We start from the raw sequence: 16,087 nt of genomic DNA, 5'->3' as shown, positions 1-16,087 counted from the left end.
GAATTTGTTATTTATAAACACAAACCCTGGGTTTGCTTTAGTTGCCATACTGCACGCCAACTGTTAATATTTTTGTACCATGCACATAATCTTTGCCTCACCATATAGTTTATTAAAGGTTATAAAAGTAACCATAGAAGTTCAAGTGGTGTCGCATTGGACCGTAATACATTAAATCTGGTGTGTTTTCCTTTATTCTCATTAACAGAAATGTGCCTTAAGAGACCTCTCCTGCTCTGTTTACTGCAATACCGTTGGGACATACTGTGCGAGCAATGGCAGATGTGCATTTATATACTAAGATTGTTTATAAACAATGAACATTCCGATTATTTATCTTAACACTGCAAACGTCAACCCAGCCTTTCACATTCGAATGTGTTGTTTATTGTATGTGTTAAGCAATAAAAAGGACAAGGTGTTTGTGGCTGCAGGAAAATCAGTGTGATAAAGGTGCTCTTTGAATTTCTAACAGCAGGGGGCAGAACTGTGATCAACTTTCCTTTGTCCCAGTTCAAGTTAAAATGAAAAGGGACAGCTTGCTTTAAATTAAGCTACAGACATTTGCATAGACTGTCAAAGCACACATGTTAATGCATTGATGTTTCATTTTTATGTTTTAAATGCAACGACTTTCTGAGTTCTTTCAGTCACCCCCATGTGAGGACAGAAAGAACACCCGCCGTTCACTGACCGGCTATACGGTTCCAACTGAAACTTCTCAGACTGACTTCAGCGAAAACGCTTTTGTTAAAAGATCATGCATAAATCGTTGAGACATGCTTTTGATAGACATGACTCGGAAAGCCATCAGTAGAGGATACATCTGCAAAGATGAGGCCTCGGTTTTCTCAAAAGCATTAAAACGTTACTGAAAACAGCTGAACACGTGTCATTTAAGACACTTTAGGGCAACAGTGCTGCTCAAATGAATGAAAAAGAGGAACTATTGAGAACAGCGCAGCGAAGAAAGAGAGAGAGAGAGAGAGAGAGAGAGAGAGAGAGAGAGAGAGAGAAGGGGGGGAGAGACATTACTTTATCCCTTGTGTGTCACACAGGAAACCTAAAACTTAACCCCCACACACACACACACTCAAGAGGGAGAGAGAGAGAGAGAGAGAGAGACCACATGTTACAGGACCACGCAGACAAACACACTCTCAGGATGGCGACACTAACAATGAAAAGATGCCACAAAATGTTGTCCGGTGCTTTTGTGATCTGTGTTTTTGCTGTGCTTTTTCAAGGTGAGTAGCGTTTCTTTGATGTTGGTCTCTAACTTTGCATCAGTTAAGATGTTGTGGAGCTTCAGAACGGAGGAGGGTGCGGTCCATTGAGACTTCACAAAGCTTCATTGGCTAGTCCTCCATCTTCTAAAATGACTAGAGTGTCTGTTAGATCGAAGTCTTCGTATTTAAAGTTTATATTTATTGTTTGAATCTGTTGGTTTTCTATGAGCAAGAATGTAGATCACTTTGTATCACAGCAAGTTGTAAACAAAGTTGATATTTGTAAACGAAATTTCCTCGCAGAAGTCAATTTCTCGGGATCAATAGTACAATTGCACACTGTCTCACAGGTACTGTATACGTGAATGAATATATTGTAGGCAAATACGTGACCAGGTGGCCGTGTGTGCATCTGAAGATGAAATCGAGGGCCATCTGTTGCATTCCATTGGGTATAAATAGGGTTTTGTTAATTTGAAAAGCTGTGAAACAACCAGGTGTTTAGAAGTGCCACAATGACCCAGGCAGATAAAAGTTTAAAGTGATGTACTGATGTGTCTTTAAAATGATTCTGATATATTTAAAATGCAGTATATAAGTAAAATGAAAATATATATATTTAGTGTAACTACTAAAATAATATTTAGAACAATACAAGATAGGGATATAGAACGATCCGCAAAGACTCTATAACTGTTGAGCAATTTTAATATAATGTAATACAATTAATATGCAATATAAAATAAGTAAAATATAAAAAAATGATTATTATCAGATCGGAAGTTAACTTTGAGTCAGGACAGTACACCCAATGAAACCTTGGCCATAGCCTGACTATGACTATATATCCTGTACACACAAAAACAAGGAACATATTTGATTTTCATTGGCCTACGTCCCACACTTCATTTATTGTAGCTTGAACGGGGTACACACTCTTCTGATAATGATGCTTTGGCAGCGTGTCAGAGTTCTGGGCTGTTCACATAGCGTGTGATTGGAAACATAAGATTCTGTTTTTTCTCCATATGTTTGTTGCCCTTCCCATATGGGTGGAGACGATATGGGAGCTGTGCTCATTTACTGAGAGAGGAAGAGAGAGCGAGAGAGAGAGAGGGAGAGAGAGAGAGAGAGAAGCAGGTCCAAAGTTACATTCCTTCTCCTCTTTAACGGGTTTGTTTTAGTTTCAAATTCCATCATTCCTAAGGGATCTCCTACTATAGAGGTAGACCACCGGGCATCCTTGAGAACTTTTCTATACCATCACAGATTTCACCACATCAAACTGATAAAGTGAGATACGTTACACTTTTATAATGATTAATTACAGGACCAGGTAAAACTAGGGCTCTGACCCCTCCATCAATGGGGTTTTATTTCTTTGTGAAAATTGTAAATCCAGGCGATTTTTTAACCAGAAAGTTGCAAAGAAAAAGAAAGTGTTGGACCACCTATGCACCCTGGTTTGTGACAAACACCCGACCCGAGCATGAGCAATGAGAATAATGATTCTTGGCTTAATAAGCACATTTAAAACAGTTCGCTCACGGCAGACATGCGACGGCATCGCCTTGGGGAGGCAAAACTGACAGATGCATTTGGGACGGGGACTGACGGCATATGCTCCTGCATCTGCTATAGAACATCTGATCTCTAATAACAGCTGACGGACCGCCATTGTTTTAGTGTGACTTAAAATCCAGGCAGCAAGCTCACTTAAAATCCAGGATTTGGGCATTTTTCTTCATCTCATGACAGAATAAATAAACGTCACTTAATTGACACATCCATGTCAATAAATCCTTGAATGAGTCCATTTTAGCAGGATTGCATCCAATCCCGCTCTTCAAGTGTTCCTGGTGGTTGGAATGTCGAAACATTCCATGACTGGGAATTCCCGGAGGGCCTGGGCAACGGTTGTAATCGAATGAAGGATGTAACTTCCCGATGGTTTTGTGATGGGATTTGTGGAGGGGGGCTGGGGAATTGGGGGATGGGGAGGGAACAGATCCAACATCTGTTTGGAGGGGGATTGAGGGAGGGGGATAGGTTGAAAATGTGCCCTATGGATGTAAGGGGCTCGAATGTAAGGGGGAAGGGGGAATTTCTGAGGTAAGGACACGTGTGTGAATAAAGTCTGGGTCATTTATTGATGTCAACTCTTTGCTTTCTGAAACCACGAAAATACAAAGACACCCCCACACATACATTTATGCATTTTGGAGATTTCAGTGCATTCAAACTTAGCATTACGTGTGTACCCTCAAATCGACGACGAACTCAACAATCTACACAAGAACACCATAAAGTACTTCAAATGATCTTCAGTCATATGATATTTCCGCTTCACCATCCGCTCATAAAGTATCACACACATCACTTTGTTCCTTTTTTATAAACAACAGCTCATTCTTGTTGCCCTTTGACCCAAAGAAATCTCTTTCCAGATCTAATGCTCTTTGGCATTAGACACTTGTTTACAGCACACTTGAGTAAAAGCCTCTTTTGTGCTTCTCATGTAATGGTCTCAGTGTGACTTCGCAAGTCTTTTCCATGTTTGGGTAGATAGTTTTACTGTTGTTTGTGTGGTTTAATGAGGTTCTACTTCCGTGGATATCAAACATACAACAATTTTGATGGATGGATGGATGGATGGATGGATGGATGACAATCCAACCTGGGGCCAGTTGCATAAACATAGCGAGTAGGTTAAGACTGTGTCTTAGCAACTATTCTCACAGACTGGCAATTAGTTAGGACTAAACAGTCTTACTTTTCATATTTCATATTAGCCCAATCTACCTTTTTATCTAACCGACCAGTTTTAAAGTTATGACCAGTCTTTAAGAAAAAAGTTACATGACTTATGGATGGAATCCACCAGAAGACTTTTAAAATCCGAACAATCTTTTTTTAAACTAGACATCAGACACTTGCAGACGTTTTGAAAGTTTCAGATAGTAACCCGCTAACTGATCAAATCTGCAGACTGGCACAGACTTTCTGCAACAAGTCCAGACTGAAAATCTGTGCGAAATCTGAGCAAAAGTCTTGTAGTGTATTTTAGCATTAACTTGTGTCACCAGTCTATGCAGTTCATGCAAACGGCCCGTGATCTCATTGGAATTCGAAAATATTTTACAAGGTGGCTAATCCATAATAATTTGCATGTTGTGAACTGTACAAGAACGTGAAAACGCGATACAGAAGCCCCGCCCCTGCCCCTAAACCTAACGTCACTGACGCGGAAGCAAATCGTACAAAAATGTCCAAACGAATTATCGAAAATTGTCGTAAAACGGTTACGTTGTTGCCGTGAGATTGTGTTGGACCATCTGGAGCAGTTAAACGGGCGTGTGACACCTAAATATTTTGTGGTTGAAATGACTCATGATTCACACATTTAAGAATTTCTGTTGTTTTGGACGCAGCGTGAAATGCAATTTTTCAAAGAGTTGAAATATTTTCAAACGCTGGGCGTGTGCACGATGATTTTTAAAGACCAAAACGTTTCAAACATTTTAGAGCCGTGTGCATGAGTTCAAGTCACATGGTAACCGAGCGACGCTTGTCAAAGCGTATATCAAGTTGCTCTCACGTCGGGATAGATTTTCTTGAGCATCAGCTGCCGCGGGCCAGTGTCACACATTGCAGAGATACTTATAATAATTCTCTATGAAGTTTATTTAGTGGTTCACCCTCTTTTCATCAAAACTGTGCATTTCAAGTGCATTCAAGGAATACGTTTTATGAGTATGTGTGTTCCTAGGTATCAACCCCACAGCGTTAACTAATACAATAAGAGCAAGTCTTTGTCTCTTATTGCAAAAACTGTTAAAACGTACCAAAGACACCACAGACACACACAAACCTCCTGCTACACACATTTATCTTCTGTTCTAACAAATTAATGAACAAAGAAATGAAAACTGCTGAGACTGCAGGGGGGCAAGTGAAAGAGTAAATACCGCTGAGATGAGGTCATGTTAAAGAGCTAAGTGAGGCAGGAGAAAGTTACCGGGGTATAGAAAGAGAAGACAATGAGACCCTTCGAATATTTTCTGCATGAAGTGCTCTCAATGAGGTTGTGGGATTTTACTTCATGGGGCTGAAAACAAAACTCTCTCATTTGTGGGTTGCGTTGGATAGCGTCTGCTAAATGAATAAACGTAATGCAGTGTGTTTGGCCACTGGCACAGTAAATATGATCTGTGATTTACTCGTCTCTTTCCAAACATGTATGAGATGTATTCAGAATTGCCTAGAATCTTAAATAGACCAAGAGCACCTCCCCAAAAAGTGCGCTGCATATTCAACGGAATTAAGCCAATAAAAGACAGTATGAACGTCTTAAAAGCATGCAAAATAATTCTAACAAAGGCCTGACTTCGTTGAATCTGTCCTTAGACTAGCCTTCTGAACGCATCGCCAACCTCCCCCTTCCCAAATATATAGTTTTAAAACAAATCACTCTTTTATTCCCAACATCTCTAGAAGAAAATGGAATAAATCAAAAATTCAGCATATAATCACGTGCAAAAGAGAAACGTCTCCAGCAAGAGACGTTTAATAATAGCCTCTTTTATTTCTACAACTCTTTGTAACTATTCTTTTCTTCCCGCTCCCTGCGGTCTATAGAGGGGAGTGTGCTAGGGCAGGGTTGGGGTCAGAGGTCAGGACCTGGTGTGGTATGGGGGAGGGCTGAGGTTAAAGTTTATTTGTATCTATGTTCCCTCAGTCCATTAATTATAATGCAGCAGAGCATTTAGGTGACTGATTCATAGCAGAACAGCTCTTGGCGCGGCCATTCGGAACAAGTAGGTCAAAAATATTTATAACTCTGAACATTATGCAATGTATTGACCTGAAACCAAAGCACAGTGAGAAAATGCTAAAAATCCTTCGGTTTAATACAGTGTGGGAGCTGAGAATATACCAATATACTAAGAAACAAATCAAATTTACTGAAAGCTTTTATTTTTGGGGAACTTTGTTACTGGTGTGGGAGCCAGTCCCAGTCGGACTCCATCAGGAATGTTTCCAAACTACTGGTTTTGAACCTGGAACTAGTGATGGGAAAAATAGACACGGATGATCCGTTGAACACTTTGGCTCTTTGGGCCCACAATTCTGCCATATAAATACAGGGGAAACATACAGGTGAGATGCACTACTTAAGGGAAAAAACTACAATAACGTTTACATTTAGAAAACGGTTTGGTTGACTAGCCAGAGTTTTCACCAATCCCTAAGATAAAAATAAATATAATAATAATAATAATAAGGAAAATGAATGTGGGTATATACCGGAAAATATAACGCAATATATAATATAATACATTTCTATATTTTAGAACCAAGTGTTTATATGTTTCAAAATATCATCGCTGTCCTTTTGAGACCTTAAGACCTGAACTTTTTCAATGATTGCATATGTGTTGTCAAAGTTGACAAACACTTTTAAACACCTTTTATTGGTTGGAAATTTTCAAAACCAAGTAAGAAAATAAAGGGTGACTAATAATAATGATATATTAAAACACGAAATATGAAGGTACCAGGTTTCAGAAGGACGGCAGCACTATGAAAAGCATCAATATTGTAATACTTTAATAATGCCTCATTCTATACATTTCCTATATACTTTCAAATATACACTAAATTATTTAATATATATAACATCAGTTAGGAAAATATATTTTCTTTGCATAAAGAGTAAGGCATGAATGGTATGCCAAATTATACCAAAAGCCAAGAATGATTATCATTATAAGTATCACAATTTAACAACATGACAAAACGCAGCTTTTGTTTTAAATGGCTTATTCTACAGTATGTCTACCTTGTATGTCAGGTATGGTTTGTGAGGAAATCGAGGATGAGACAGATGTCTTCCCTGCGATCCGTGGAGATGGTGATCCAACAGCGATTAAAGACGGAAAAGGTAAAACTGTGAACCATAAAGAGTTTAAATGAGTTTGCATGAGAACACGTCTCAAACCATTTTAAACATACGGATTATGCGATACATACTGTATGTATAACAACCAGATGAACTTCTAGCATTATCTAGTTAACCAAGAGCACTAGACAGCTATTTTGCGCCAGTACATGCACGTTTTGTGCACTTATTTTATACAGACTTACAAAAGCACTATATTTGCTAAAAGCCTATATGATGAACTGACACCATCTTACTATGACCACCCATCACATTCAAAACGTAAACTGCATGAGAAAAATTAACATGTCAATGTTCCTAACAGATCATTTTCAAGTCCAGATTTTAGTGTTCCCCACCATGCTCCCTTCATTTGGGCCAGAGAGCTCAGATATACCAGCGGTTACTCAGACAACCGAGCCCACCTCAGACCAGCAGAACACGAAGACCCCCTATCAGACTGACTCCAACCCACCTGAAAAAAGCAGCCTCACATCCACGGTGAGACAACTACGGCGTTCCTTTGTTACTTAAAACCTCTTAAAAAAGGTTCCTCGATGCCATAGAAGAACCATTTGGTTCCGCAAAGATCTGAATCTGAATAACTTTTCTTTTTCAAAAAAGGTTCTTCAGATTATAAAAAAGTAAAAGAGAGATGGTTCTTCGAAGAACCTTTGACTGAATGGTTCTTTGTGTAACCAAAACAGGTTTTCCAATGGCATCGCGGTGAAGAACCTTTGAAGCATCTTTATTTTTAAGTGTGTGGTCTGTGTAGCTATTTTGTTGCGATGTTTTGTTCATTGTTCTAGACTATGAAAACATGACTTAACTAATTTAATTTGCCTTTTTATCCTCTATTGTAAACGCAAGAAAGCTTATTCCTGATGTCCCTGATCGAATCCTATTCGCTCCTAAACATTTTATTTTGCTCTGTAGGGAAATGTGTTATGTGTGGATGAAATACCAGTGAAATACAGATACGACGTTCTGCTGAAACTCAAAGCCCCCTCCACATGTGTAAGTACTGACCTGCTTTTACCAGATTGCGATTGTCAAATGATATTTTAAAAAAATAATATATATATATATATTTCGATCATATTGTCTTTCCAAAGTCATTATAAATGTTTTTACACTATTTCAACCCGTCGAAACAAATTATGCAATTTTAACTAAAGAGTATTATTGTAAGTAAATGCAAATCGCCCCTGGCTAACATTTAATAAAGTATGTTAAAAAGCCATTTTGATCGTACTTCAAAATTTAAGAAATCCATTTTATTTGTTTACTATTAAAAGCCTCGAACGGGGACATTAGCATCTTTCATTTAGGATGCATTAAGTTGCATTCGTTTGTGCAAATAATTTATTTTTAATGAAAAGATCGAGTTTCTACGCAGTTCTCTTTCACTATCATAAACACACGCTCTCTCTGATAGAAAGAAGAACATATGTTTTCTGTGGCATCTTAACTATGGCAGTCAAACATTATACAGAAGCCTTAAACATGTCAGTCTGTAAAAGCGTCTTGTATCTCAACTGGTACACCATGGTGCATGTGACCCCAGGGTCACGGGTGTAATTCCCGAAAATGCATGAACTGATACAACATACAGCTTAAATGATGAATAAAAGCGTCTGCCAAATGCATAAATGTCAACGTGTGTAAATGCTCTCCGTATGTCATGTGATCGAGGCCTCATTGGGTGGATCAGTTACAGAGGTCTTGTGGCGTGCACATCAATGGCATTCCATAACACCCTTTGGGCGGCTACCCTTTGGAATTCATGCAAGTAATTGTGCCAAGATACACAGCCAGGCATCTGTGTTTAGTTTTAGAGCCAGTAAAGAGCTTCATTCTATTGAAGTATATACTACAGTATACAAGTAAATACTGTACAAATGACATTGGGTGCTTGAATCGGGAGACAACAAGGCTACAAAAAGTGTCTGTTCTTAATCTTTTACAGACCCTATAATTTTATCAAATTGCTTTTCGGCTCTTCTATGCATTTTTAAACCATTACTCTCGAGACATCGAACCAGAAGAAAGGGAATCCGTTGCTATAATAGAAAACCTTAATATGACCTTCATATTACCTCACATTCCTGAAAAGAGAGAAAGAAAAAAAGAAAGTTTAAGATCGAAGGGCTAAAGACTCAAATGTAAATGTGTTTGTAGTTGCGTGTATAAAGTGTATTTCTTTTTCAGGGATACTGTACATGAATTACAAGTGTTCTACATTCATTAAAATGCCGTTAACACAAGCGACCTCTCATCCGATAGGAAGAGACTAAAGCAAAGATTCAGAGTGTTCTGGAACATCTCTGTGGTGAAGACTGCAAGCTCGAAATCTTCCAGAAAGACCACACGGATGAGATTATTGTTTATGGAGACAGCATCGAAGGTTTGCTTTCTTGTTGTTTATTCATCATTTGTATTAAAGTATATGTAAATTCGGTTCAATATAATTCACGATGCTGGGTTCATAATGACGGCATCACAATATTTTTCAAACATGAAACTAAAACTCAAAACTCAGTGAAAGACTGACAGCATGGCAACTGTGGCAAAAATCCAGGTTATCACATACAATATATATTTTAAATTTTCCTAAATACATGTGCAAACACAACGGTTGTATTGCTCAAAAGTAAATATTTGTTTACTGCGCAGTATTTGCGGTCTTTTGATCATCTTTTCTATTATTTTCATCTGGTCCAGTTTTCCTTTCCTGCAACATTTTCAAGATTTGTGAGAAATGGTGTTATTAGTTTGCAGAATGAAACAAAAATGATCCTTTTACATAAACACATACTTATAAGTAGTACATTGAAAAAACTGAAATGGTGCTTTGAAATGTTCTCTTAATATTTCCCTCGGCTGTATATGCATATAATAATACCGATACGACGCATGCATTAATATCCGTCTGACTTTTTTAATACAGAAACCAAATGAAAGAAACAAGTGTTAACTAACTACAATTGTACATAAATGATATTGTTTATGCATGCTAACAATCATTGTGAATCCCCAATGTTGTGAATAAGTGTACAAAATCTTTTTGCTTTCATTTCATGAAGCCAATCCTGAAGAAATGGCTGGGAAATTCAACATCGACAACATAATGGATAAGGTCAGCAACTATTTCAAAATATTTAAATGCCAGGTTACATGACAAAGTTAAAAACGTAAAACCCGAGCATTTATATGTTATTAGACATTTACAAAGCAAAGAAAGAATGAGGTTCATGTCACCTTCTCCCATGAATCCACAAACACTTCATTATTTTACTACGTGGTTGTCTTTATGTGATGGTGAGGCTGTAACTCATTACAGTGTAGGAGGTAAACAGCCACAATTAACTTATATTATGCAGCATGTTTTACTATCAACACGTGTCGATTTGTGTTTGTGTTTATAGGTTGAAGTTGAAGAGGTAGTGTCTCGTATGGGTCAGCGCTCTAAAGCGGTCTTCATCTCCGTGTTGATAGCTGGTTTACTGCTTGCTGCTTTGCTTATTGCCGGTTTCCTTCTAAAGTCACGTCAGGAAGAGACGAAAGGACTACGACTGGTGAGTGTGAACAACTATTCGTGTATCTAAACAGCCTGTTCTTCATTAAACGAAGTACCTACTTCTTCACAGTTAAATCAATATGTTTTATAACCTACAGTATGTACAGTATGCATACATTTCAGAGAGACGTTTTATTGTCACGTGACCTCTTGGTTCATTCATCTATGACACCTCTTATAAATTTATTCAGATGTTGTGCAAAATATCTATGAAGAATACACTTCTTTGTATCGTTGCGTTTCAATTTGGCGGTTCCTGAGCCTAATAAAATGCCAAAGTGTTCATGCAACACAAACTTAAAAATATCAGCAATTTAAGTATGTCTTGCATACTGATGATCATACAAAAATATGCAAAGAGGTGATTTGAAGGGGAGGGTGTTGTACAGCAGTATCAAGAAATAAATGACCCATTTTAACCCTTTTAAAACATATTTTATTAAAGTTAGAGGTGTCAAGTATTGCCAATAACCGTGATATCAAAAGCCACGGTTATCGTGTAATTCTTCAAATACCGTTATACCGTAAATATTTCAGCATCATTAAAAATGTCGTCTTTAAAGTCGCAATGGCTGCTCTCCGTCTCCCGACATTTGTATTTTGAGTGCAATTCATTGACGAAATGAATGAAATGAAATTAAAGATGAATTTGATAGCGTCATTTATTTATTTATTTTCAACAGACACCACGGTAATATTGTTATCACAAATTATTTTGGCCACGATAATCTGATTTTGTGACAGTCCTATTTTAATTGAACCACTTCATGTTAGTTTTAGATTCACATTCAAATGTACCACATGAAAAAGTATTGTAGTACACTATAGTATTTAATATAGTATACTGTAGTATTTACTCCAGTAAGTTGATAAACTGTAGTAAACACTGTAGTATACTGCAAAATGTAGGTTCAAGAACACTAGTATCTGGGAATTCTACTAGTACTATATTACAGGTACAGTATTTTGCATGTTGGCTGAGACAGAAATTCAGATATATGTTATTGGATAACTATATTAATATACAAATTTGGATAACAATCGGGGCATTGCTTCATTTCTTTCCCTCCTGTGCAATACCCTACCAAACTTCAGTATCTGATCAAAGTCAAAGTCGTGAACTGTATAGCCTAAATGGAGAGAAAAACAGTCCAAGTTCACAAATTAACTTGTATCAGATTGTACAACGGTACAACCAAATGTTGTTTTGCGACTGAGCCTGGCTGTTCCTAACTATTGTTTCTGTGTTCATCAAGGCTGAGGAGTCCTTCCAAGTGGATCAAGAAAACCAAGGCAATACATTGCTGTCTGTAGCTCCCCTCCCTCAACAGGAGCCTTCGGACAAGCCCGTCACCAATGGAGAGTCCTCCGAATCTCCCCCCACCAACGGACATTCTGCCACACAGACACAGGTGGCCGACACGCCAATGTAAGACGTGTCAGCATCTCACTTCAACGACCAGAGAACAAGGTTATCATTAACTTTAAACTCAGGCAAAACAGATATTCTAGATTTTAAGGATATCTGTGAATATGATGAAGCCAATGAAAATATCAAATGATGCAGAGAGATTGTACGAGATAAAGACGACAACAGTGATTTTTATCTGTAATGTGAAGGAATGATCGCAGGTTTAAAGCAGCGTGAACAGAAAAGGCAAAGAATGTGCCCGTGATGTTAGCTGCTGATCTTGCAGATCCGTGCTCCGTCTAGAAACCACACTCATTCAATTAAATTGAACACATCTCAAACATTTACATATTCATAGATGCTCTCGAACGCAAAAAGAAAGGAGATGTTCTTTGAGGTAATTAAGAAATGGAAAAAAAACAGTATGACTTGCATAAGATTACACAGAACCACCAGTAAGCATTTTCTGTTTAAAAAAAGCTTTCTGAAGTCTACGACCGCTGCCTTGCATGGTTAAAGGGATAGTTCACCCAAAAATTAAAATACTGACATCATTTACCCGCCCTCATTTCAAACCTTTATGAATTTCTTTCATCCGCAGAACACAAAAGAAGATTTTTTTTAGGAAAGTTGGGAACCGAACAGCACTGGCCCTCATTCACTTCTATTGTATGGACACAAAACCAATGCAAGTGAATGGGGGCCGGTTTACAACACTCTTCAAAAAAAACTTCCTTTGTGTTTTGCGGATGAAAGAAACAATATGTTAATAAATGTAAAAACATATTTTGTACGAAAGCTTATCGTTTCCTGTTTATTATTTCCTTTTGTACTTTTCTTTATAACAATTTTTTGTTCTTTTAACTCTTACACGTACCCGCTTACATTTTTACTTTATAAAGCGCTCTGAGAATAGATATTAGAAAATGAAGTTAATATTATTATAGTTGATCATTTTTGGGTGAACTATCACGGGTTATAAACACAAAATCCTTTATCGGGCGCTTCAGAACAGAACTACAACATTCAGCAAAGACGTGTGTTGAATCACTTTCTATGACATGTGTAACATCTTCCTCTATGGTTTTGATGTTCATGGTCTTTTATTTAGATTTTGGTACGTTTATTCAGTTGCCCAAAGCTACTTTGTAATGCAAGTCAATGTGATTTTCAGATTCAGTGTTCACTGAGAACCAAATGCATCAGCACTATGTACTAAGCTACAGAAACTGAAAAATAACATAAACATAAACAAACGCACTGCTAACATTTGTGCATTTAGTAAAAGTTGTAATGAAATAACATGTGAACAAATGTGTGATTGTTGACCAGTAAGCTTGTATAAGGTCAAAACATTTTACCTTAATGTTTTTTGTAATTGCCTATATTTTTATACAAAGTATATTTTGCTTTATACTTTTTTGTTTGGTGTGTAATCTAAACCTTTAGTTAGATGTTTGAAAACACAAAGGCGGCGGCAAAGACTATTGTTACATGAACATGTATGTGCAAGAGTGAGTGGTAATATCATTGTGTTTGTTTTATGTACTGTGGAAAGGACAAATTTATAAACAACTACGAAATAAAGAACAATTTCCATACATTACTCTTTGATCGTGTTATGGCGATCAGTATCTGTTTATTGTAATAAGTCCTAACATGATCAAAGCCCTAAGATGTTTTAATCCATCGACAATTTGCAGAAGTGTTTCTTGTCATTTGATTCCCATCAATTTTTTGTCATTTCAAAACATTTTGTATAAACATTCAAATAATGAATATGTTGGTTATTTCCCCCCACATAACTCATTTCAAAACATCCATATGACTTCAAATCAAGTGCATTTTAAAATCATGAAAAACACTTTAGCCAAGTGACTCCAAACCTTTTAACAAAGGGTGCACCGAGTGATCGGCAAACAACAAACATAAAAGTGGAGTTTATATCAGTTAAGGTTGTTGTGGCCGGACGCGAAGTTTTAACCCATAAATATAGAGTGAAACTTTTGCAATTTTGCATAGATTATAACTGCCTACTTTATTCAAAGATCACTTTTATTATTTATTTCTAAATTTGTGATAGGACTAATGCGGTACATGTTTTACGCTATTGTACATCACTGTCTACGTAAAAAGGTAAATAAGCATCCAAAGCGGTCCAAAGAAAACAGCAGAATCCCGTGGGTCACGTCAAATGTGCATGTATTGCATTTCAGTGGGTTCACACAACGTTTGGGAGGGTGAGATTAAATGAACCGTGTTAAACCCTTAGTGTAACATTCTGTACTATAGTACTGTATATAATATATGGTTTCCTCTCGCTCACCACAAGATTAATGCAACAAGAGCAGAAAAAAGGCCGGTGTTGCCATGGTTTCGGAAGAGAAAGAGAGATGGGGAGGGGAGGAGGAGGAGGAGGCGAGGCCAAGATTTCCCTCCAACTATAAACCAATGACGCAACTCATTCAAACTCTATTAACTTCCACTGAGCCAAAATAAAAGAAGCTGCATACAATGTTTTGTGCTATAAGCAGAAACCTAATATAAAATTGGTTTTCTTATTGGCAACTTAGTCGACAAAACCTATCTGCAAACTACCCTGCTTCTATTTACTTGCAAACTAGTGTGACATGATATTTTCACACCGTGCTTAACAGACACTTCAATGCATGTACAATATGAATATCACGGAGCTAAATAAAGAGATTCATTAACAGCTGCATGCGTCAGATGCTCACTGTAGGTGTTTGATAGCACAAGAATGCCATCGACAGCTCTACATCAATGGCATTTCACAACAAACACAAGAACGGGGGTTTATTTGTCCAATATATAACACTGTGACTGCCCAGGCGCACCAAACAAAAACAACACATCCTACACGACATTGCAAAGTCAAACTGGAATTAGGAATAGGGATGAATGCCATCCACGGGCTGAGAGAGTGTTTAATGGATATAGGCAAAGTACATTCAAATATTTTTGTCTTCCTACACAGTCTACAGAGTCTTTGCATGTCAGATTTTCATTTCACTGCTGGTTCTATATTCATATAACTTTCTGTGAATCTGAAAACTTTTTTTGAACGCTTCTTCACAGACTAGAAAGGCAAGGAAGAATACAACAGACAACATTGGAAGTTACATTAAACATGCAAAAATGACGAACATTTCAGAAAGGTGGAAACCCTCTTCATTGGAATGACCACTTTTCAAAATGTGCAAAAAAGGAAAATATCGCAATACACGTCGCCTCCTAGTGTTCATAACGCGATATTGCTCGGGGAAGGACTCAAGGAGGTTCCTCTCATAATCTAATTATTATTCTTTAAGGACATCGAAAAATTATAAACTCTAACATCACATAATATTTACCCGAACATCACAAAGAACTAGCTCGTAAAAGAATTGTATAAAGATAATTGTATAGAGAGAGGCAAGGCTACAGATATGAGATGCAGTCCATTTACTTTTTTTCACAGCAACGAGGGTTCAAGGATTCTCGCTCTGAGCGACTCTGGGTGGAGGCAGGGTGGGCAAAGCTTCCGATAAGGTGGGCACAGGCCACCCGGCCCCCCTGTGGAGCTGGCACGAGACAGATTTATAAGAATTAATGTATGTAAACTGTTAAAACATATATACCATAACTAGATAATCGAATATGGAAATGATTATAAGTACCGAGGGTGTATTTCCAGAGAATCTGTATTGTGTTTCATAGAGCACCACCTTTGTTTTGTTGTAATCGAAATGTTGCGACAGGATCCAGTGATGCGCATTAATGGTCGCCTGCACCACGTGACCTCATTCAATGTTTGTAAACACGCGTCGAGCACGTTTGATCCCGAAGTGTTTGGGAACGTGTGGCGCCTTGCAGCCTATCGCGCGCTGGGGGAGTGTTCGGGGGCGGGGTTTAGTGTTTCGCTA

At 37.7% G+C, this 16,087-nt stretch overlaps 1 protein-coding gene across 1 annotated transcript; it reads left to right on the top strand.

Moving 5' to 3' along the window:
* The first annotated feature begins 1,091 nt into the window (after positions 1-1,091).
* Positions 1,092-13,766, top strand: LOC306896036 (uncharacterized protein). The gene is made up of 8 exons (XM_079459687.1): positions 1,092-1,247; positions 7,084-7,173; positions 7,496-7,671; positions 8,107-8,187; positions 9,457-9,577; positions 10,257-10,309; positions 10,599-10,748; positions 12,007-13,766. The coding sequence occupies exons 1-8, from the start codon at positions 1,130-1,132 to the stop codon at positions 12,181-12,183; spliced, it is 966 nt and encodes a 321-aa protein (XP_079315813.1). The 5' UTR covers positions 1,092-1,129; the 3' UTR covers positions 12,184-13,766.
* The last annotated feature ends 2,321 nt before the right edge of the window (positions 13,767-16,087 follow it).

The sequence above is a fragment of the Barbatula barbatula genome (assembly GCF_947034865.1).
Source record: "Barbatula barbatula genome assembly, chromosome: 7".
In the NCBI taxonomy this organism is placed as follows: domain Eukaryota; kingdom Metazoa; phylum Chordata; class Actinopteri; order Cypriniformes; family Nemacheilidae; genus Barbatula; species Barbatula barbatula.
Note: the sequence above shows the minus strand (reverse complement) of the source record. Positions and strands in the feature narration are given on the sequence as shown.

Coding starts and splice junctions, on each gene's coding strand:
- LOC306896036 (XM_079459687.1), top strand. CDS start 1,130: ATGTTACAGGACCACGCAGACAAACACACTCTCAGGATGGCGACACTA. Junction 8,188..9,456: donor TCAAAGCCCCCTCCACATGT/GTAAGTACTGAC, acceptor CTCATCCGATAG/GAAGAGACTAAAGCAAAGAT. Junction 9,578..10,256: donor TTATGGAGACAGCATCGAAG/GTTTGCTTTCTT, acceptor CATTTCATGAAG/CCAATCCTGAAGAAATGGCT.